This window comes from Antrostomus carolinensis, unplaced genomic scaffold, assembly GCF_000700745.2.
Source record: "Antrostomus carolinensis isolate BGI_N321 unplaced genomic scaffold, ASM70074v2 scaffold4757, whole genome shotgun sequence".
NCBI classification, from domain to species: Eukaryota; Metazoa; Chordata; class Aves; order Caprimulgiformes; family Caprimulgidae; genus Antrostomus; species Antrostomus carolinensis.
The window spans coordinates 157,376-179,711 of NW_010329354.1; the positions used below are offsets into that span (position 1 = coordinate 157,376).

The window sequence follows — 22,336 nt, forward strand, 5'->3', positions numbered from 1 at the left end:
GAGGTAGCTGCTACCACCAGTTTTATTTTTCCCCGTTACTGAACAATGATCAACAAATGCGCTACGAAGGAGGAGTTCTTTTACACCTATTGCTAATGGAAGATGCTTATAAACAGGAGTCAGTCATTCCATACTGGATTACATTTTTCATTGCTGTTTTCAGCAGAGACTCAGTCCACCAGAACCCAACATTCCAAAATCCCTAGGAATCCACCAGGTACTAAAGCAGTGTCTTTTAAGATTCCACAAAAATTTATCTTAGCCCAGATGTTTTACAAAAAATATTATGTTCTACATATCAGTAATGTTCAGTTCAACTCTTATTTCATTAAAAAAAAAAAAAGCATCAATTTAATTTTGTGGAAGATATAACGAGCCTGGTTCTACATACTGCTTCTTTCATCATCTCTAGTCTCTCATTCTCCAGGGAAAGCAGTACAGAAGTGTCTTGTCCTTTGATAGCAATAGATAACTAACCTCGTTTTGTAAAAGCAGAACTAAACAGAAGAGTTATTCTTTGTCTCCAGCAGAAGCAGTGAATCAGACCTCATCGCCTTGTACTGAACCCAATTTAAGGCACTTGGATGCCTTACGCATCATCATCATAGAGAAGCTTACAGTTGTATCTCTTCTTTTTTTTTTTTTTCTTTTTTTTTTTTTAATTGGCTCTTTACCTGGCATTTCTTTATGCAACAGGGTACCAGATGGTTTTATATTTAAAAGGAATAGGACAGGCCATATTTTCTGAAGCTGTAATTTCAAGCCTTCTGCATCCTTACTCATCCGTCAGGTTCAGGTCAAATTTTTGTGTTTCTGTGGCAGTAAGGATTAAAGATGTAATTGCTTTTAAAGCAGGTATTTTCAACTCTTCTTAGCCACATAACCCGGGGCTTTAAACAAACACTTTCGTGCCTCAGCCTTCATCTGGCCAGTGTTAACCAATTTAAAAAATATATAATTAACCAACAATAACCCTATTTAGCAAAGCTTTTTTGTTTGTTTGTTTTCCCTTGATTTTAGGTATTGCTGGATACCTCCTAACAGACTAAATGAAAACCAATAACAGAAGAATTTCAGATTTAGGGAGGTATTTGTTTACAATGCCATAAAGATCGTGATCTATCTGTACCTCTCTCTAGACTGAGCTCCCATTGTGTAGGTAGGCATTACACAAAGAAGGAAAGTCGCCTTCCTGTCCTGTGATGACTCCTATGATCTGAAGGAAGAGGAAGGAGACTTGATGCACATCAAAGAAATCACTTGGTATGATTTTGTTTAAATGATCTACATGACAGAAATCAATGTCTTTGTGCACAGTATGTGTGACAAATCAAAGTAACTTAGGACAAAACGCCTGTGTCGTACTGACAGATGGAAAGTGAACCATCTGTACAACACAGTGTTTCTCAGGCAAAAAATAAACTGAAATGTTACTTAAGAAACATTATGGAAATTAAAATAAACAAAAGCTTCAGTATTACAATCTATTATACCGTTTCCATTATTAAATGAGAAGTACTTCACACTTCCATGCAACACTAAGATGACTATGAAAACCATAAGCTTACCTCTCCACACATTTATACTAGTGTTACTCCGGTTCACTGACTTTAGTGGACTAACACCTGATTTACAGTAAAGTAAAGCAGGAGAAGAAACAGACCTGAAGACTGGAAATAAACCTGAGGTTTTTGATGAAGCATAATCCTCAGCATGAGATGCAAAAGGTGACTTTCCTGACAAGTGCTACCCAAATTCTTAATAGTTTTCTGTATGCAACCCCATCTCATTTCATCTTGACATAATCTTAATTAGTCTTAGTTCTACTGCAGAGAAGCTTACTGAGGCAGTTAGCACCATAAAATTAATCAGATATTTTGCACGCATGACAGCAATCAACAGTGTCAACTTACTGATGTGAGTTAATACAAACAGAAATCAACCCTGCCTTTCCTTTTCACATGAACCAAAAGCACGTGGCATGGAACGAACATGATTATTTCTTCTATACACTGTTTAATGTCCTTTCTTCCCTTAGCAGCCATTTCCTAATGCATCATTACTCTCTACACAGTATAATTTATTTTTTCTGCTGGTACTAGGAGAACAACATGCAATATGATATTTCTCTTAAATTTCAGTTTCTTCACAGAAGAATAAGTCCAGCAACTGAAATAAGCAATGATAAGACATAATTCTTGCTGCTGGAATTCATAAATCTCACATTTTATTTTACTTTCTGCGTGCTTTAGCAGTTTTTAAGAAACAGAATTTTGCACCTGCACATAAATATACATTTGAGAGTACAATCTCAACATTGAGAGAGCAACATTCAGTATTCTCATAGCAACAGAAAATAATGTACTTACAAATATAAACATCTAAAACGTACATACTAACCCACTGGACTAAAAGCTTCACCACCTATCTATGTAACTGTAGATCTTAACTTTATGCTAGTGTTTGAGATTTATCTTTTGTCTTAATTGCAGCAGCCAAACATCAATATTGTGCCTAATGTCACTGAGGGGGAAACCATATGATTTGATGTCAAAGAATTAAAAAGCACTGCTTAAAGGAAACAGTCTTAAAAAGCTGATTCTCCATTCTCATAAGCTTAAACTGAAATAGTTTCAATAAGCAGTATAAAACCACAAAAGGGTTTATTCAGTTTTGTATAGCATCTGTAATATGCTGTGGTATTTACTAACAGTAACTGCAATGTTTAATACAAAACAGTGTTTTGCTTCAGCAGAACATTGTAAAACTACTTGCAAGAACAACTTAGTCCATAACCAATATACAACATAAGAAAGAGCAGTCTAATGTTTTGCAACATCTCAGATTCTGAGGACAAGCCAGTGAGATAATAATCTTCATAGAAAGTCATTATTTAAATGATAGCTTATTTCAGGAACTGACAGTAAACTGGTTAACACCTTCTCTCTACAGTGTTTGTGCCTCAAAGCAGTTAAGTATCTAAGATAGGAATTATTAAAAATTGTGACAGCTCTAGTGTTCTCATTTCCAATAGTATCTCAGCAAAGGAACATGTACAGCCTATTCACTATCCAACACAAAGAGTCATTCCCTATTACTACTGTTCAACCTCTTAGGCTGTTTTTTTGTATTTGAAGACCTATCACAAGAAGTTACGCAGCGTACTGGAAATACCAAATGTTTCAGGTGCTGTAATACACGATTACTGCTCATCAAAGGAATTTAATGTCTATTTCTGAGTACTTCATTGCCCTACCTCTGTCTCCCATATGAATCTTCTTAATTTATTTTAATGCCAGAAGAATACAACAATTAGAACTGTGATAAGACTGCTACCAAGTTTGTTTTAACATAAGTAAACCAGCAATAACTGAAGATAATAAACTGTTCATTTTTGTGCCTGTTTTAGCAGATGGCAAATTTGTTATCAAATAAGAGCAGTGAGAATATAAGTAAAGGAAGGAAAGATAAAATGTGGTAAGTTTATCCTTAACAACTCAAATCCTATCATCAAGCTACTTATAAGCACTGATGCATCTTCCATCCTAAAGACACAGCTGTTCTTTATTTTTTAACCTTGAGCTACATTTTATAATCCTACATTCACCTGCACTGTCATTTCATTCAGATTTCACACTCTGACACTTAGCCTGAATGTCCGATATAACATACAGCTGGTACAAGATGCATGCAAACCCCAGTAGCTTCATAACATGATTTTGATCAGTAATTGTAAGATTGTGAGTAGGATGTGAATGGGAAGTCAAGAAAAGGGTCAGAGGGGCAGAAGACAACAGAGGTGAAGTCAGATTCCTGGGGCTGATTTTGCCCACAAGAGCTGTGTTTTAACCTGTGATTAAAATCTGTATGAACAAGGCAAAAGGAAGCCTAGACACAACCTAACCTGTTCCAAAGGGATTAGTCATCATAATAAGCTCATGATTAGACTGTATCTACCGAAAGTCTGTACACACTGAGAATTACAGAAAAATACAAGTCTGAGTCTGCAAATCTTCCCTCCTGACTTCCGTTACTATCTCAGTTAGTCTGATAGTCATATAATTTAGACAAGTTCTAGTGAAACTCGCACTGTTTAGGTTGATTTTTCCAGTCTGAAGTGCCAAATTTCTTATTAATCATGATCCTGGATGACTGATGCATCTCTTTCCAAAGCAAACTTTATTAGCCTTAAACATTATAAGCTCTATCAGTCTTGCAACATATGACATTTTACTTCATCACATGCTGTAAGTTTATCTCATTTGGTCACATCAAACTTTTCTTACTCAGACAAATGGCATATTCACAGGAGTTTTCATTTAAAAGTGGATTAAACCCAAAATACAGATGTTTAGGTAGTGGTTTTAGAAGATTTAAAACCTAATGGCATTCTTAAATTCTCCTAGTTGATCTCATAGCTAGCATTTTTCAATGCAGGAAATACTCTAACACCTTCAAATCACTCAGAAAATTCTGAACTCTTGGCATTCACCTAAAATCAGACTAAAAATTACTGTCTTTCAACTTAAAGTATGTCCTTAGTTGGGGGATGCTATTAATCTTCAGTTTGAAAAGCACAGTCACTGAAGACTTGATCTTTACCAAATTGCAGTAGCCTAGGCTATCAGAACTTTGCCATGGGAGCCAGGAACGGAATCTAAGCTTCTTTGGCTTCTATCCAGACCTTTTTGATCTGCAGGTGGTCTGAAGTTGTTAATCATAAAGCTGGTGAGAAGGGCAGTGGCAGATTTATCTGATGCAAAAATGCTACCCAGATAAAATCTGTAATCCATAGAAATATGCAAGATTCCTCACAGAAAATGGTTTCTGGTGCTTAGATCTCTTTTTTGACAGGATTTGCTACCTTTGGTGCTTTTTAGTAGCTAACAATCACCTTAAGCGTGAAAACTGCTTTTAATATGTTTTCTTTTAGTAAATATAGCTCTGGTCATTCTTGTCATATACCTAAATTAATCTCTGGATATCCACGTGACATATCTAGAGCATCTCTTCTCCAGCAGAGCCCTAAAGCATCTTATACATTATATTCTTAGACCATTCTTGATGCCTAGACATATCCAGAGGGTATTTTAGCATGGATTGTCTTTGTCCAGTGACAAGAGAAATGTGCATTTATGTAGAGTGCTGTGGGATTTGCTATGTCACGCACAGTGGAAGGTCTTGCTTAATAGCCTACTTCATAGTGCCAGCTTTATTTATTTTGCAAGGACTCAAAAACACTGGCAAGTGTTGAGTCTGCAGTTCCATGGAAACGAGGTATTCCAAATCGAATGCTTATACTGCTAATACTATCCTCCAGACAATCTCTTTACAAATGATCAGTAATATGAAGATGCCTTCTTTTCATTTATCCACTCATTTTAGTTTCTTCAGAATAAACTTGTATTCTAGGACCATCAGAATGTGATACCTGTTTCCAGAAGAAAATTGAGATAGGCTGCACTTACTGATTTTGGAAATACTTATAGCAAGTTATGAAATAGAAAAATCACTTAAAATTTTGGTGGTGCTTACCCCGTTCTGTGTCATAGAGGTACACAAACTTTTCCCATTTATAATAAGTCAAGAGACTCAAGATGGCTCCTTTTAATGCTGGCCGCATCTGGATGACAAACTGCACATCTGCATCTGTTGGGAAGCTGGGTGTGACGAAGGATGTGTGAAGGGCTCCACAAAATGACGTCAGTGTGTTCATTGACATCTGGTCATAGAATCCAAAGATGGCATAAACTCCTCTGGAAAACTGTGAACAGACTAACAAAGATAGATGGGGTGTTAAAATCTGACATATACTGAATGGAAACCAACTTTCAAAATATATTTGATGTAAGTCTTCTAAGCAATACTGAAATTATTCTGTATGATGCAGCAGACTGAGTGAATTCAGGAGACAATACATACTAATTTCAGTGTAGCTGTGAGTTGTACCACCTTTGTCGCAATTAAACTAGCCTGAGCACATTTTTGATTGCGGCTTGTCCTGCTATATTGTTGTAATCCACTAATCTCTCCACATTCTTTAAAAACAAACATGGGATTACATTGCTTGTCTGTAAAATACCTTCCCTCCCTCAGGCGGCACCCTGAGAGCTCTGTTAGCAGCTACATAACAAATGTCAGGTCTGCCTAAAAGTCAAAACAATAAGAAGTAATTTACCCTGGTAACCCACACCGATTCAGATCTGATGCAAAGAAAACTGGATGTTTTATTCCTTTATAGTCCACAACTCTGAAATCTCTGGATGAAATCTAGGTGTGGTCTTTTTCAGTGAGAAATTATGGTGACTTCTTAACTGAGTGTTAAAATCTTTCAGAAGCAATTTGGAAAAGGTATGGCTCATTAATGACAACACAAGTGAGGAACACACATTGTTGTTTCATGGGATAAAAGTTGATATCCCTGAACCTGGAGGCTTTTAGTTATTAACCATTCCGGTGTCCTGAGAAACTCATCTAGTACTAGAAAATCATCAAAATACAGTCAAAGGTGTTTTGTTTCACATGTACTTATCTGGGGAAACACTTAATTTCTCATACTTTATAGAGATTCACCAATCACCATTTTGGGCAAAAATGAAAGTTATAAACGTGGTCAACTTCATGGCAGTTGCAGGGAAAAGATTTTGTTGTTCGACAACAAACAACAGAGCAAAATTCTTGTGACCCTGGTTTCTTTCCATGGAGGAAGACTGCATCAGAGATAATGAGGGAGTCTGATATGTGAGATACTGGAGATCCGGTCCATAATAAAGACTGTACAACTGAAATACATTACAGCATAGCAGCACTTCTAAATCAAAACATTTCTGGACTGAGATGAGCAAGTCCCATTTGTAATGAAAATAAGTTTCAAGGAAAAATGCTCTTTCAACATTAACAATTTTGCTTGTCAAGAACTGGATTTAACAACAATTTTCAACTAGCCCCATTAACCACTTTTGTGAAATTGCTGTATATTTAACTTTGCAAAAAGTAAAGGGAAGTAATTATTGGTAAGGACGACATGACTTCTACACAGAAATATATAGCATCATTACTTCCAAAAGTACCATCATGAAACATTTCCTTCCATAAATGCTACCATTCAGAATCACTAAAGCCTGTTAAAGTCATTTTAAAAAGGATTCTCCACAATATCAGCTCATTGGCACAGCATCATGGATAACACCTCAAACAGGTAGTCAGGTGTGAAAATTCAATTTTCTTCTGGAGATCCAGATGCAAAAATAGAAATGTTACTAAGGAATTTCTTTAAGTATTTAAGCCACTGTAACAGGACATGACCAGTCATGGATACCAGTAGCAAATAACAGCTGGTGTAGACAGGAAAGAGATGCACATGAGGCACAGAGACGGAATAAGAAGTAGCGATTTCTGAAAGAAAAGTTTGTGGAAGTTCTTAACCACAGTAAAGAAAAGATTTAAAAGAAGTTATAATACATCAAGAATTTATTCCCAGAGGCATGACTGAGGAATTAAATACACTGTTTCAAAGGCATTTTGTTAAACCATATACCAGCAGGATATAAAGTAGAAAAGCTACCATAAAAATTATCTGCTGAAGTAACTAATAAAAGGCAGTAACTTACAGGTGAAAAAAAAGGTAAAAATAAAGACTACGCTAGAAAGTCTGGCAGTCTCCAAATTATTTCAATAGTGTGTAAGCCCTCTAATTCCATGGAAATTATCACTGAAGTGGGGCTAGTAGAGCTGAGTGTCCTCACATAACACTCAGTATCTCACAGATCAGGCTTCTTTTACATAGTTATTAATGGCCTAGTTTTCTACCTTTTAAATGTAGATTCTCCACTGCAGAGAAAACAGAGAAGAAGTAGTATTACAGGAAACAGTTCCTCTTGCAATGCAAACAAAACATATTCTCCAGTGTCTCCTGACCCTAAAAACTCAGCGTATTTCAAATAATCCTGTTTTGACCCGTTACTTCTTACGGGGTATAAGGCTCAGGAATACTTTTGAACTGCGACTCCACTGAAATCTCTCTGATTTACAGGGAGAAAAAAGAGTCACAAGGGGGCTCAGAAAGCCTACCATGCTATCTAAGTGTAGGACTACAATGAAGAATACAGATTAGCTCTTATTAGAACTGTTAGTTCCTACATCCCACAGAGTCAGTAGACAATAGGTGCAGTGCTAAGGGTAAGTGACAGTGCCTAGCTCCAGCGTGGACCAGTTCCTCTGCAATGTGCTGGGAACCAGCTGAGAATTAGTTCAGTTTGTGCTCTTTCTTGTTCTTAGAGATATGGCACCTAGGCACTGTGGTCAATAGTTTGAAAATGGTTCAAGGCCTCTGTCCTTTGGACAAAATTCTGTCTTGCACAGCTATTTTAAAACACTGAATTAAGGTTTATCTATTTTCACAGCAGATTATGCTCATTTAAGCAAAGAGCCCATTCTCAATTTGTGAGTTATCTGAGAAAAAAATCAAAGTCTGTGAACAACCTGACCATATGCAGGACCTTCTCCAAACAATACCTAATAGCCAACATGGAGCTGCTGCTTCCATGGAGCGTCCCATCACAAGTAAGAGCTTCTGATTTGGCCTTTCAGATATCCGCAACATTTTTTTCCTAAAAATTCTGGAGGAGCACCAACAATATCTTCTAACAAGTGCCCCTCCCTGCCCAGTCTTATTTTCCCTGATTCAGGTTTGTATTCACTGTAGATCTTTAAGATTTAACACTTTTACAGACTATCAGCCTTCTACTAGTTTTGAAAAATCCTCAGCTCAAGCTCCTCTGATTATTTCTTACAGTTTATTCTTCCTGACTATCTATTCTGCATGCACTGTAGGGTGCCAGTTTGATTTTACTGACCCATTTAAAAGGCATAAAAACCTTTGTTTTCATAAGGAGAAGCTAAAAGGCCAGTTATCTTGGTCCTCAATGTTTATTTGCATTTTTTGAACTCACAATTTTGTTACAATTTTGTAGCATTAGGTCTTTTATTTAGTTTGTGACCTAATCTCCAATGTGATCAGATGAATCTACTGAAATCCATGAACCCATAGCCATATTGTTACTTGTTTTCCGAAAAACAAACATGTAATTATATTTGTTTTAATTACATTATTATTCTAAAATCACTGAGCCATAGGCAAAATTATAAAAAGGCTAAACCTTTGCTTTAAACTCTTTTTACAAACTACTTTCTGTTGACAATCAGAACAATCCTCATGTTTGAGTAAGAATTTGGGTATTTCTCCTTAATTAATCACAGTTGATTTATGTTTGTTTTTCCCTATTTGACAAATGCAGATGGTAAAACACATACTTTGGCTGTTAAAGAAGTGATTTGGACAAATCCTGATGCAACCTCATTAGTCAAAAACCCCTCACTTTTTTTTTGCTGAGCTCTGCTTTTCTGAAACTGCTCTTAATTATAGTTATTAATACTGTGGATGTGCATCTGTTTCCAAAGACAGCGCATAATCGAGTTGCTTTATAACCTGATGTGAAAAAGTTGTAACCTCCACAAACAAGAGACAGAGGTCCTGAGCAACAGTTATCCAAATGGGGGATCATAACAAGCTGTAATTTTGGCATTAGGTGCAAGGTATTTATTAATGGAGACCTAACTCTGGGCTTATTCTCAGAGTAAGTTATCTGCCACATGCCGTCGTTTTCAGCAGAGGAAGGGATGGTATGAAAGAAGTCTGTGAATGCTCTAGCACGTCAGGAGAAGATGTCAGAAGTTGTGGATGCCTCCTCCTGGGAACTGTTCAAGGCCAGGCTGGATGGGGCTTTGAGCAACCTGGTCTAGTGGAAGGTGTCCCTGCTGATGGCAGGGGGGTTGGAACTGGATGAGCTTTAAGGTCCTTTCCAACCCAAACCACTCTGTGATTCTATGATAAGACAAGGAACTTTCAGGTCATGACAGACTAGTGTTTCCTGCCAAAGAAAGAAAATGCTCAGAGCTGGAGTGATCACAGTGGTAAGCAGAATTTGTTAAAAAAAAAAACAACCAACCAAACAAACAAAAAAAACCAACCCAAAAAACCTCAACCCAAACAAATAAAAACCTTTATTTCTGTACTGCACAGTAGCTGAGCCATCCTAAACATCAGTGTAACTCAATGAACTCCAGCCTTCCGTTTCACTAGTAGTTCCATCCTCCCTCCAGTCAAATCAGCCCCACCGCACAAATTTGCTAACATTAACCAGATGTGATTTTTTTCACTCAGACCCCAGGAAAGCTCCAGGCCAGAATCTCAACAGATGCCCCATTTTGTACAATTTATTAGATTTTGTGTATTTTTAAATTTTTATTTTTTTTTTTTTTTTTTTTTTTTTTTTTTTTTTTTGCTTTCTAGTGGTATTTAGTTCTTCTACTTTTTAGTGACTGTGAGTAATCCTGACACAGCAAGGTTGTATGGGCTCCAACACTTTTACTGTCTATTGCCTGGAAGCTAAAGTCAAAACTTATCTGACACCTTTTTTTTTTTTCTTTTTACTTACTATAAGCAACTGAAGTGTTACTAGAAATGTTTACAAGTAGGTTTGGATTTTGCTTGTTTAAAGAAAATATGTATAAAGCCTACAAAAGAGATATGTTAATAGATGGATCTTAATACACCATTTCCACTAGATGATATTGTTAACAACTGACTTGTAAAAGTCAGCAGGATCCTCCCAAGAAGGGCATACACTGCACTTCTGCCCAGGGTAGTTTTGGAGCCAGGGATTGAAGGTGACAATACCCCAGACACTATTCCTTCTTCATTATTGTTTGTCTGGACAAGTAATTTCCCCTTTGTTCATATCAATTTCCTATAAAGTATGTGTGACAAAATTAACCTGTGTCAAAGGGGCACTGTCAGGCCTGCCTTACTGATAATCACCCAGCTCTTCGAGATGAAAGGCGCTGTAGGAGTACAATCACAACTGACATTATTGCTCATTGCTCATACCAGTTTCTTGGGTTTGTGTTCCGTGTTTCCCTCAGCTGTGAAATAATTTTATTCCCTCCACTTTCTTCTGCCAATTGTCTTGGATTCCAGACAATTCTCACTGCCAGCCTCTGCCAACAGACTAATGGGACTACTTTATAATGGAGTAATATGCAGCCTATCTCAGAGCAGTTGCTATTTTCCATCTAAGGCTCCATCCTATGACTTCCTTGCTATAGTAATGCAAGGGTTATCATTAACATCACTTCATACAGTAAGCATACAGGCTCTCAGAGACTGACAATGCCTCTACCACTTTCCCTTTCATTTTAACACACTGAATGAAAAGGCACAGTCTCTCTACCTTGAGCCCTGAGGAGATCAGCACAGCAGTACCTCTGAATGGAGAATGAGCTACTCTGTGGGGGTGGCTCCAGGCAATCAGACTTGAGAGCATCCTTTAAAGACAAACTCATCATATTAAAAATTAAGTGAACTGCATTTATCTATGGCAAATAAAACTACCTTTAACATTTAAATCGTTAAGAAACTTAATTCTGTCAAGAAGAAAATATTCCACTGAGTTGTTTGAAATTCAGCTGAGAAAAGAAGCATTTCTGAAAACATCCATTGCTGAAATAGTGAATATTCTTGTGGATGAGAGAGAACTAAGGAAGTTGGATACAAATCCTCCTGAGATATTTGCTATAACGTAACTTTTCATCCTACCTAACAAAGGATGTCCAGATCCAAGCATCCCCAAACATTCTCTGGTCAAGATCCCATTCAAAATTAATTTTGTCATCCTATCACAACTCCATTGCACATTATTAAATGATTCTTTATTTCTTATCCACTTTTCAGGATGACTTTGGAACCCTCATCACAATTACAGCTCCTGGGTGCTGGGTGCTGTACAAATACATTACCACAATCGTGGTTTCCTTCAGTATGCCCAATTATTTATGACATACATGATTTGACTCATTAAACTTTACACCTTTTGGCCTTTATATATACTACTACAGTCAAATAAAACCCTAACAACGTACATTAATTTGCTGCGTGCTGGATCTTCGCACTGAAACATTTGTGTGAATTTTATGAGCGTATGAAAAATGCCAGCTTGCAACAATAAAAATAGGCCACTGAGGCTGTAACAGTGCTAGTAGGAAGAGAAGCAGCACAGAGTCTCACACACACCATGATGCCAGTAAGTGCCTGTTGAGACCTACAATGACTGCTCATGAGAAAGAAGTGCATACCTGAAGTCAGATCCTTTTAGACAGAAAGGCTGATGAAAGGTAAGTTTTGGAAAGCACTCAGAGAAAGGCAGTTGAAATTCATTCAGGTCTGATGTACTTTGTCCATTAGTGTAACTTTACTCAGATAAAGGTAAATCAGGACTAAAACTCCTCTCCCTCAAAACTGCCAATTTAATGTATATGTAAATAAAAGCTTTGGTATTTCAAAAATCTCGCCAATATGTTTAAAATGTCAATAGCAAGGACATCCTTGAGCACCAAACTGTAAGACAGAAGAACATCAGGCTGAACACAACCTTGATTCTCCCAAGAAAGCCATGCTTAGCTTTCTGAAAGATGTTCTTCATCTAGTCAGATAACATACTGCAGGTGGCCTTGGTGGCTTGGAACATGCTATGCTACTTGTGCTGCTGTTACCTACTCATATACTGTTTAGTTGCCAAACTGCCTCCAAACCTCAGATTATGCAGAGTCTGAGCTACCTCTGTTTTCAGGTTACAGGCCACAAAGCTTGTAGAACCTTGATGAACCTCAAGCACAAAATGAGTATCTTGTCTTGCAAACCTACCAAGTTTCTGATGGTGGAAGAAACCCAGGAGTCAATCCACCCAGTTTCCAGGAAAACTGTTGGCCTCTTATCAGCAGGTCCAAATTATAAAAAGATTTTGTTTAACTGGGATTACTATTACATACTGATTTTTTAAAACAGGGTGGATTCAGAGTTCTATGAGAACACTCCTTTTGAAAGGCCATGAATCAGATTATCATGGCTCAATTTGAAGTATAATCTATTGGAGTTTGAGGGAAGCAAAATAGGGGTTTAAAGCTTAAATGGATTAAAGATAGGGAAAACATGTACATGCCATACAAATCAACTGATTTTTTTGGATGATGATTTAAAAAATATGTTGGGTATTTGAGGATGATACTTAAGTACATGCTGATAAGAATACTACATTATCTTGCTTGTGGCTTTACAAGGTGGAGTCCAAGCTCTCAGGTCAGGCACCACAAATTATAGACAAGTTTTCTATTTTTAAACCCATCCTGGCAATCCATGATCTTCTACTGTTAACAGACTACTTTCCATCCCGATCCCACCACCCCCACAAACTGCTCACAAGGGAGAATTCCTTTTAGTTTTAAAGGGAAGACATCAAATACATATCACACAGGGGTTTTTTTTTTAAAAAAAGCTGCTAGAAAGAAAACTTTGTAACACTATTGCAGAACTCAGATTTAAATGCTGTGGATTTGTGTTGTGACCTCTCCCACTTAATGCATATGCTGGTCCTGGCACCAAAGGAGATACTTGTAGGAGGAGCAGCAAGAGGCTCTTCTTTGCAGACAGTAAATTCACTACTGGAGAGAAATGGAAAGGCCTCGGTATCTGCCTTTTGTGCTTTGATGAAGAGAAGTTTCTGATCAGTTTCTCCAGGATAATCAATGCCTTGCCAACAACAGCAGTATGTGCAATGCCGAAACTCTGCTCCTGATGGGCAGCTCCACGATCCTGGATGCTTGAGTTCAGGCACTCACCTCATGGTCAGGGAGTGGTAGAGACTTAATGTGTGGATGTAAAGCAGCTGGTTCATTGAGCTTTTGCCCTTTCAGAAAAGGCTTGGTCTATCCTATACACATAACCACACACTCTTTTTTCCCCTGAAACACAGAAGATGAACTAACACCTGTGTGAAGGAGCCAGAGGACCTAGTGAAGTTGTCCTCAGGAGGGTCTAAATATATTCACAGCAAACAATGATATTTTTGTGTTCTTCACATCCGAGACTCCAACTCCTGTTTAATGACTAATCCCTGCAGAACCAAGGACATTGTGCATGCAACACATATAGGTAACACATACTTGAGCTAAATAACTTGTTTCCATCTGTTGCACCATTTGAAATGCTTTTCATTTTAATCTACTATGTTTGATCTACTATCACAGCCAGCATGCTGTGATCACTTTTGATTGTAACTGTATCTCTTATTTTCTGAAAAAAAATTTCTAAAAATGTTGGTCAGAAGAAAAATATGAAAAACCCTATTATTTCAAAAGTTATTCAGGTATAAAACACTCTTAAATTTAGCAGCCATTTACTTATAGGCAGTCAATAGACTCTACTAATATGCACATTCTAATAAACACATACTAGCATTTAATAGTTTAACATAAAATAATGAATATTTCTATAATTTTATTCAAGTAATGAGATCCACAAGCCACTAAGCACTCTGTCTTGGAACAAAAAGACAAGATGAGGTAGACCAGGGAGTATCCAAGTAGCTACTGTTACCATTTTCAGAGATGATCTATCTCACTTATTTTAAACAACAGGCTAAGAGAAAAGCAAGCACTTTGTGGTTTGAAGAAAAATAAGTCACATCCATCAGAAAATGGCAGCATTTCACTGTTGAGGATGTTAAGCAGAATACAGGGCTGAATTGAAGCACAGCAGTTAAAGGCAATGCTGTGCCTAGAGCTGTGAATCAGCAGCAGCTATCTCCAGCACTCCGATACTCTGAAGGGATTTCTTAATTCTTTGGAACATCCCAGTATGGAGGAAGTACAAAGGTGGAGGCATATTATTAAATGTATGCTTGTTCAGCAGATCCTTTCCTAAGTGATTTCAGAAGTTGACTTCATTCTGGGCCACTGTGGTGAAAGGCAATAAATCAAAACCAGGCTCTGGCAGCGTGATGAAAGATGAGCTGAGTCTGCTAAGGTGGTGCCATTTATAGGCCTGTGGGGATATATTACAGAGGATGAGATAGAAAAGGCAAAATGGCAAACACACCTGGAATCACTGAACTGGTTAAAATTCACCACGAGGTAAAGGCCAGGATTAAGTCTGTCCAAGGAGAAAGGGGATGTGATCGCCAAAGCAGCAGCTGTGCAAGCAGCCTCCAGCTCCGGAGGGTTTCCAGTTGGCTCTTTGTATGCAGATCATGGTGCTGGCTGACAGACAGCCCAGTTTACCCAAAGCAACAGTCCCTAACACTTTCCTGGAGGCTCTGCAATAGTATTCCAGCAAGCACTGTCACTGCAACTACATCTTGGACCAATGGACTAAATTTCACATTTCTGTATCTCCTCCCCTGTTTACTCAAGGTTCATGGGGCTCTGCCATTCTCACCGGCTCCTGTGTCCCACTGCTGTCAGCTTATCAGTCTGAGAGACTTCAGAGCAGTTAACACAGAAGAAGAAACAGAACAGCTGTGAAAACCTGGCTTCAGCAGCCAGAGAAATCATTTGAAGATGCTTCTTAGGGGTCCAATCAAGTATCCACCACCGTCATTGGAGAAGCTCCCATGGACTTCAGAGGGAGCTGGACTAGAACTGAGAGATCTATTCAGTACACTGAAAGAGCAAACTGCAGAACTGCAAAATCAAAATCCCAATTCCTCTTACAAAAACAAAAGCACCCCTCTATCTAGTTTTATTCTTGGTAAAATTTCTATCTGCCTTACAGTCAAAGAGTCCTTCCAGCCTCCTGGACCTTCATGATCACATCTGACAGTAATTCATGGACTAGTAGCCTCATCTTAGCCAGTGCCTGATTTATAGGGAACAACAAGAATATTATTCTGTATAAATTATGCATAATCACTATTTATCAAGCTGGGTTAATTGGCACATAACAGAAGAGTTGTCTGGTGCACAGCTGAATAATGTGGAAGCCAAAATTGACGGAAATGGTTCAGCAAAAGCCTGCTTGTGAAAGAAAAGTCACATTGCTACATGTTAATTCTTAACTGACTGCTGCCCTTCAGAGGAGGAGGGGGTGGCCAAGTGAGACAGGTCTAATTTGAAATTATTTGTTAATCTCAGAGGGTTTGGACAGATTGTTGTAGCTTTAAATACTGGTTCAAAGTCTGCTCTCAGCCAGCTGTATAGTGAAATGTTAACCTGGCGCAAATCCATTGCTCTTCTGTGCTCCATGAGACCCTGCCACATTCATAAGCAGAGAACAATCGCATTAATCATCAGCAACAGCATGAGACTGTGGCCTGCAGGGGTACATGTGATGGTGACAGAGAAGCAGGACTCTTCGTACATCTTCTCTTGGCAGAGAAGAGCTGAATGCCTCATGCCAAAGCCAGACTAGCAGCCCTTGGGTTCTACTCAAGAGGTCCTAGAAGTCCTCATCAGAAACCTAGTGTGTCCCGAGACAGTGGCAGTATGGGGCAGCACTTGAATTTCTTTAGAACCACACACACCTGAAGAACCACAGCTTGGTCAACCTTATTCTACATGCACAGAATTGCTTCACTGACACCAGCAAGGTTTTACTAAATGTCTTAGATCCCAAAGCTGCATGCACAAATTTAAACAATGCTTAGGTGTTTTAATGAAGAGACAAAGACTCTTCATTACGTGAAGAAGACACTGAATCAGAGCTGAAGGTCAAATTACCAAGACACTCACTCTGGCAGGAGATCCCCCTTCAGCGATGCATTACAATCGAGCTGTACTAGAAGTATTCAGATGACTTAGTCTGCTTTACACCATGGCACCTCTGCACTTCCCTAGTCTCTTCTCTACTAACACCTACTAAAATCTCTCCTAGTAGGAAAACACCAGCAAACCGATAACTTCAAAGAACAGCCCTTTCTTCACCCTTTCTCTCTCAAACTTGCTAGTAGAGTTAACAGAAAATGAGAAGACTCCTATAACTTCCTCTGCTATGAGTTAGAAGCTCTTTTATTCACAACCACCATCCATCCAGGCCAGAGAATATTGCAGTGATCTCATCGTATTTGCGGTCGCACCAGCATAAATACCAATGAATCGGAACCACATATATTTTCAAAACCCTTTGGATTATGTTATGTCCATTACAGCTCCTTCATATTGGAAACATGGTTAACAAACCCTGTCTTTCCTCTGAAAATATTCTGACATTTACCAAAGTTAACAAGCTACACACATTGTTCATACCATGGCTTATCATCAGTGGGTTACTATCCTTCTATCCAAGAGGCTCCTAAATCTTAATTTTAAAAAAAAAAAAAAATCATTACTGCAATCAACATCTGAAGTCACTGGCTGCTCTTTTGATTGAGAAAGTGGAATCTGATAGGCAAGACTGCGTGTTGCACATCACGTACTCACAAAGGTTACTATCAGTGATGTCATGAATTTTTGTTGTCTCACATGCACAGTTAACCAGCTGGCTCACTGCAAACTTTTTAGTATTTTCACATTATGAGTTCCTGGTACATGATTGGATTTAATCATTTGTACTGTATTTCAAACATAGGTCTGGTTTTATGTAATGTTTCTTTGCACATAAATAAAATACATATTTAAGCAGCTTTGTTGCTATTGAAAAAATACTTTCTCAGCCTATTCTTTAATCATATATACCAGGCTTACTTTCCAACTTATTCCTTAGTCTCTCGATCCACAGATGTGCTCCATCCTCAGAGATGCATTAGCATCCTTAATCCAAATCCCTCTGTAATAGTAGCATCTATTAGAAGTATCTAAAAAATTCTCCACTCTGGCTTTTCACAAGAATCATTAAATCTGCTAATACCTTGCTTGTATACACCAACAAAGCCCAAGTATCCTACAAAAACACTGTGCAAACTTAGGAGGGAGAGGAAAACTGAGGCAGGGGGAAGTCCATAAGAACATAGGAACTGCAATGCTATCCAAGTCTTTTCTGGTCTTGGCAACAAATATTCTAATCTTTATGGCAGAAAACAAGGCTAAAGAGCAATGCACTGTGGATCCCTCCCCTCAGTAAGATACTACAGTGAACCTTCCACAGCTCTCAACCAGTCTGTGCCACACCATAAGGAATTAGCCCATTTAGGGGGGAATTGTTCAGCCAAGGAATAAGCAGATGAGCCTCACCAGTATCTCAAACACAACTGTGCAATATTCAGATCAGTACAAAGTTGGGGGAAACAGACTTAACATGGCATGTGGCTTCAGTTAGAGATTGTAAATAACACCTCACTTTAAATTAAATGTACCTGTGTCCTACCAAATCTAAAAGTATTAAATTTCTGCTTTACTAATTTATTATAAATTAATTCACAGTAACTTACAGGTTTTATAGATTAATGATTCTGAATTTTAACTTGTAAATTGTCAGTGCCAATTTCAGTTTAAATTGAAAATAATTTTTTTGTTGTTGTTAAAACCAGTGTAATAGTCATTGAGAAAAGTATTCATGTCATTCAGCAAAAAGCAGCTCATCACAGACTTAGGTTTCAAAACAGGAAATATCTCTCTCTCTCTCCCCCCTCTCCCCATATATATAACTTATGTAATTCCGTACTGCCTATCAAAATAGCAGACAACAGAAAGGACTATGATAATGTGTCTTTGTATTTGTTTAAACTAATACATCATACAGAGTTAATGCTAGGCTACTGTTACTGAATTCTCCTAGTCTGATTTTCAAGCAGACTCCTTGATAGTGTCAAACTTTTCAGAGCGGCTCATCAACAGATTATTTTTGGACTTGAAAATTTTGTAGACCTTGGAATAGATTTATTTGGTGAACTCAGGTAGTAAAGCTTTTCAGATAGATTAATGGACTAAGTGAAGTGTCTCTCCAGACTACAATAGAAGGCATAAGAGACCTCATTTTCCAAGAAATGTCAGTTATAGGCACAGAAGACTTCTTTTTACTCTAATTTGCTCTGTATATTTTCCATTTACATGAGCCAGTCCGAGCCCTCCTTCCCACTGGCTTATCCGTGAGATAATACCTTTCTATACAAAAATAGCATAGAAACTTCCATAAGAAAAATGAATTTGATAACAATAGAATGACTTTCTCATGATAATTTAATAAACTGAAGACATGAAGATTTAAATCCTCCAGTAGAGCTGTATGAAAAGGACAGATGAATTCACTAGCTCTTCCAAGCTTCCCAAAGAATCCCAGACAATATTTCTTACCTCCTGTTGTACTGAGATCACCTATGAAAGAAAAACAGGCATTCAAGTCTCTCTATTATGCTGTCCTTTGCCTCTGGGGCTAAACTCTCTGTTTAATCGGCAGTAGGTAAATGTGAAACATTTTAAAATACTCTTTTTTTATTTTTTTAATCTTTCTCATTAGAGTAATTCACTCGTAATACCCTTTCTGGTTAGGAGCATGGTTGTGAAACCTGAAGTTACTGTACGGACAGATAGCAAGCTACTGACCTTTTTAGTTTTCCACTAAACCAAGAAAAGTCTGCAAAAACATGCCAGAAATGCAAATGCAGTTAGGCTGTCACTAGCTTTAGATAAGCACTGTCAGTCCACTATTTCAAGAAGTCTTGAGACCTACAAAAACCACATCAAACAAATCAAAAGATGAACTCCATGAACTGAAAATTCCAAGATTATTTTGTAACAATCAAAATAATTTAAAAACAAATAAAACCACCCCTTTTGGGCTCTCCATTTTTTCATAGGACAGTACAACTAGACCTAAATTAAATCCCATTGAAGCCATCCTATTAAGGAAAGCAACCAGGATTTGAGTTACTGTATTGGAACACTATTTTTCTTTGCTCAAGTAGTAAATTTGTGTTTTCCCAGCTTTTTTTTTTTTTTTGTTATCCTCTTCAATGTATTTGTTCCATCCTCAGCTGGATACAAAGTCAGTTTTTAAAGATAATTTTCAAGGCAATTTCAGGCCCCGCACTCAGCCCACCTCCCTCAAAATGTTTTATGGATTTAACAGTGTACTTTTATATGCAGTTCTTCTGCTTTTTCTTGTTATTGTATAAAAATTGAAGACAGAAAGTGATGAGATCCTGCAACAAGTCAGGAATTGCAGCTACTTGCAAAAATAAATGAGAAAAAAAGAAGAAAAGTGTTTTCCCCTCTGGTTTTTCCAGTGTAAGTCATGTTGGTGCTGTGAGTAAGGACAGCAGGAAACACAATTTTACACAGAGTATACATAATCTATAAATTTACAGTGTTTCTTTAAGCATAGAACCTTTGGGATTTTATTCTGGTTTAATCTATGTTCAATAAAAATCTTTCATCTCATCAAAATTCTTGGGTTTTACATGGATTCAGATGGTGGCCAACTGATAGGAGCCTCCTCTTTACTCTGGAGGAATCAAAATACTCTGAATCCGTCCTCTTATTTGTTGAGGGACTACGGGAACAGAAAGAGATTGACAGAAGCAGGATAATTCAGTAGCCATGAATATATGGATACACACTACACATTAGTTCCAAAACACGCAAGTATGATTTAATTTCTCTTCTTCAGAAAGAAAACTTCCCTTCCATAAAATCTGCCCATGGTACAGTAATTGAAAATCTTTCAGAACAGCACCAGCAAACACGGCAAGGTTGTATGTTAGAAAGGAATACTTTCAAGCAATTTCACATCTTAGAAAGAAACACAATTTAACTCTCTTGTCTCTGGATCCTTTTCTAAGCTGTGGCTTCCCTTCACTTGCGGTCCTCTCCTTCCTCTGTCCCAGCCCCCAAAACTATTCTCAAATAAAAAATATCCTGCTATCACACAATTAACTTTGAATAAAAACATAACTTGGAGTATATTACTAGGGAATAAGGAGAAATCATCAAACTGCCGCAATAAAAATATTTTCTTTTACTAAAAGGATAGTTCAAACAAATGTAAATAAGGACAGTATCTAGGATTTTCTTTACTTCAGCTAACCAGAATAAATGTGCTGGGTCAAGCCAGTAAGTGCAACTAATCACACTGTACAGAGCTGTAGTCTTCTGAGAAGCTGCATTCTGAAGTCTCTTCCTAAAAATGTTGTATTTACAGAGTCCATTCAAACTTCCCAAATGAAGGAGAGAATTCAAAGCACAGTCAGTTAATTGGAGCCAACGATGTGGGAAATGCAAGATAATTAAATTCTTCTCCTAAAAGATTTATTTCTGAGTATCAGATTTGGGAGGCTGAGGGGAGCAAGTGAGAAAATTATCTCTCTCCATAAAACGTAACTCACCTTTGTGAGACTCTTCTCAGGAATCAAGTAATCATATTGTTGTGTAGCTTATTAAGAAACATTACTGATTACAGTAATATTACGCAATGATGCTTCCATACATATAATTTTAAAAATTTTGTCCTTAATATAAGCAGATGTCTGCGCAAACACATGTGCATTTAATCCATGACGCAATTGCAGTGGAAAAGAATAAAACCAAGTTTGATCCGAAAGAAAAAAACAACCCACCTACACTTTTTAAAAATAAGGAAAATCAGTTCCTCTAAAACAGCATAATCAGGATTTCTATGCTTAAAAATTTAAATTTTGGCTAAGATTAGAAAAAGCTCCTTGAATAAATGACCCTGGAAAGATTGTTCAGGTGAAGAACTTGGGCTTGTGATTAACTAAATCTGAAAAATAACCAGTTATTTAAGCTAAGCAAGCTCACATGTTCTCACTTTCTTGAAAGACAAAAAAAAAGATCCAGAAGTAGAGAGTTGTCTGATATCTAATGGAAGATTATGGTGGAGACTACACAGCAGCACATTGGCTCTTGCAATGGATATTGCTACAAACAAAGAAGGGCTCTGAATTAGAATAGCCGCCCAGCATATTGTACAGCTGAGCAGGCTGTTGAAAGGCAAGTTTGGACATTAGTGTCCAATTTCAACATCCGAGTTCTCCAACAAGCTGTTAACGTGTTTATGGAGAAATTCACAGGATATTGAAGAATATCTTACATAAAGACTTACAGCTAAGAACCATATACAAGTACCCACTCAAGTGACAATATTGCCCTTCCCTATATCCTCCTCTACCATTGTTTTCTTAAGAATCCAGATAACCATCGCATGTAATCCTTATAACTGATCTTGTACCTTTAAAAGACAAGCAGGACAGAATCAGTCATATTGCAGCTCCACAGAAGAATGAGAAAATACCACTTAGGGAAGGCCACCTTTTCTTAGAATTCCCAGGAAATTTTCCTCTTTACTCTGAGGTGAACAGTAGAAAATATCACAGTTCTCCATAGTTAAATGAAAAAATAGAAAAATAAAAAAGAGATATTCACTACTGTACATTTTTTTCACCCACTTTCTGCCAAGGAAGACAGAAAAGCAAAGGTATTGAGAATATGTATCAAGCAAAAGTACCAGCTTTTCAACTCCCAAGCTAACTTTTTGAATAACTTGATAGTGCAGCCA

At 37.6% G+C, this 22,336-nt stretch overlaps 1 protein-coding gene across 1 annotated transcript in view; it reads right to left on the reverse strand.

Annotated features, from left to right (window-relative positions):
* Positions 1–22,336, reverse strand: part of GRIA3 (glutamate ionotropic receptor AMPA type subunit 3) — a 150,993-nt gene that overhangs the window by 112,457 nt on the left and 16,200 nt on the right. The window contains exon 2 of the mRNA XM_010172523.1: positions 5,536–5,775. Within this exon, the coding sequence (XP_010170825.1) occupies positions 5,536–5,775 (240 nt within the window). The remainder of the gene's footprint in view (positions 1–5,535; positions 5,776–22,336) is intronic.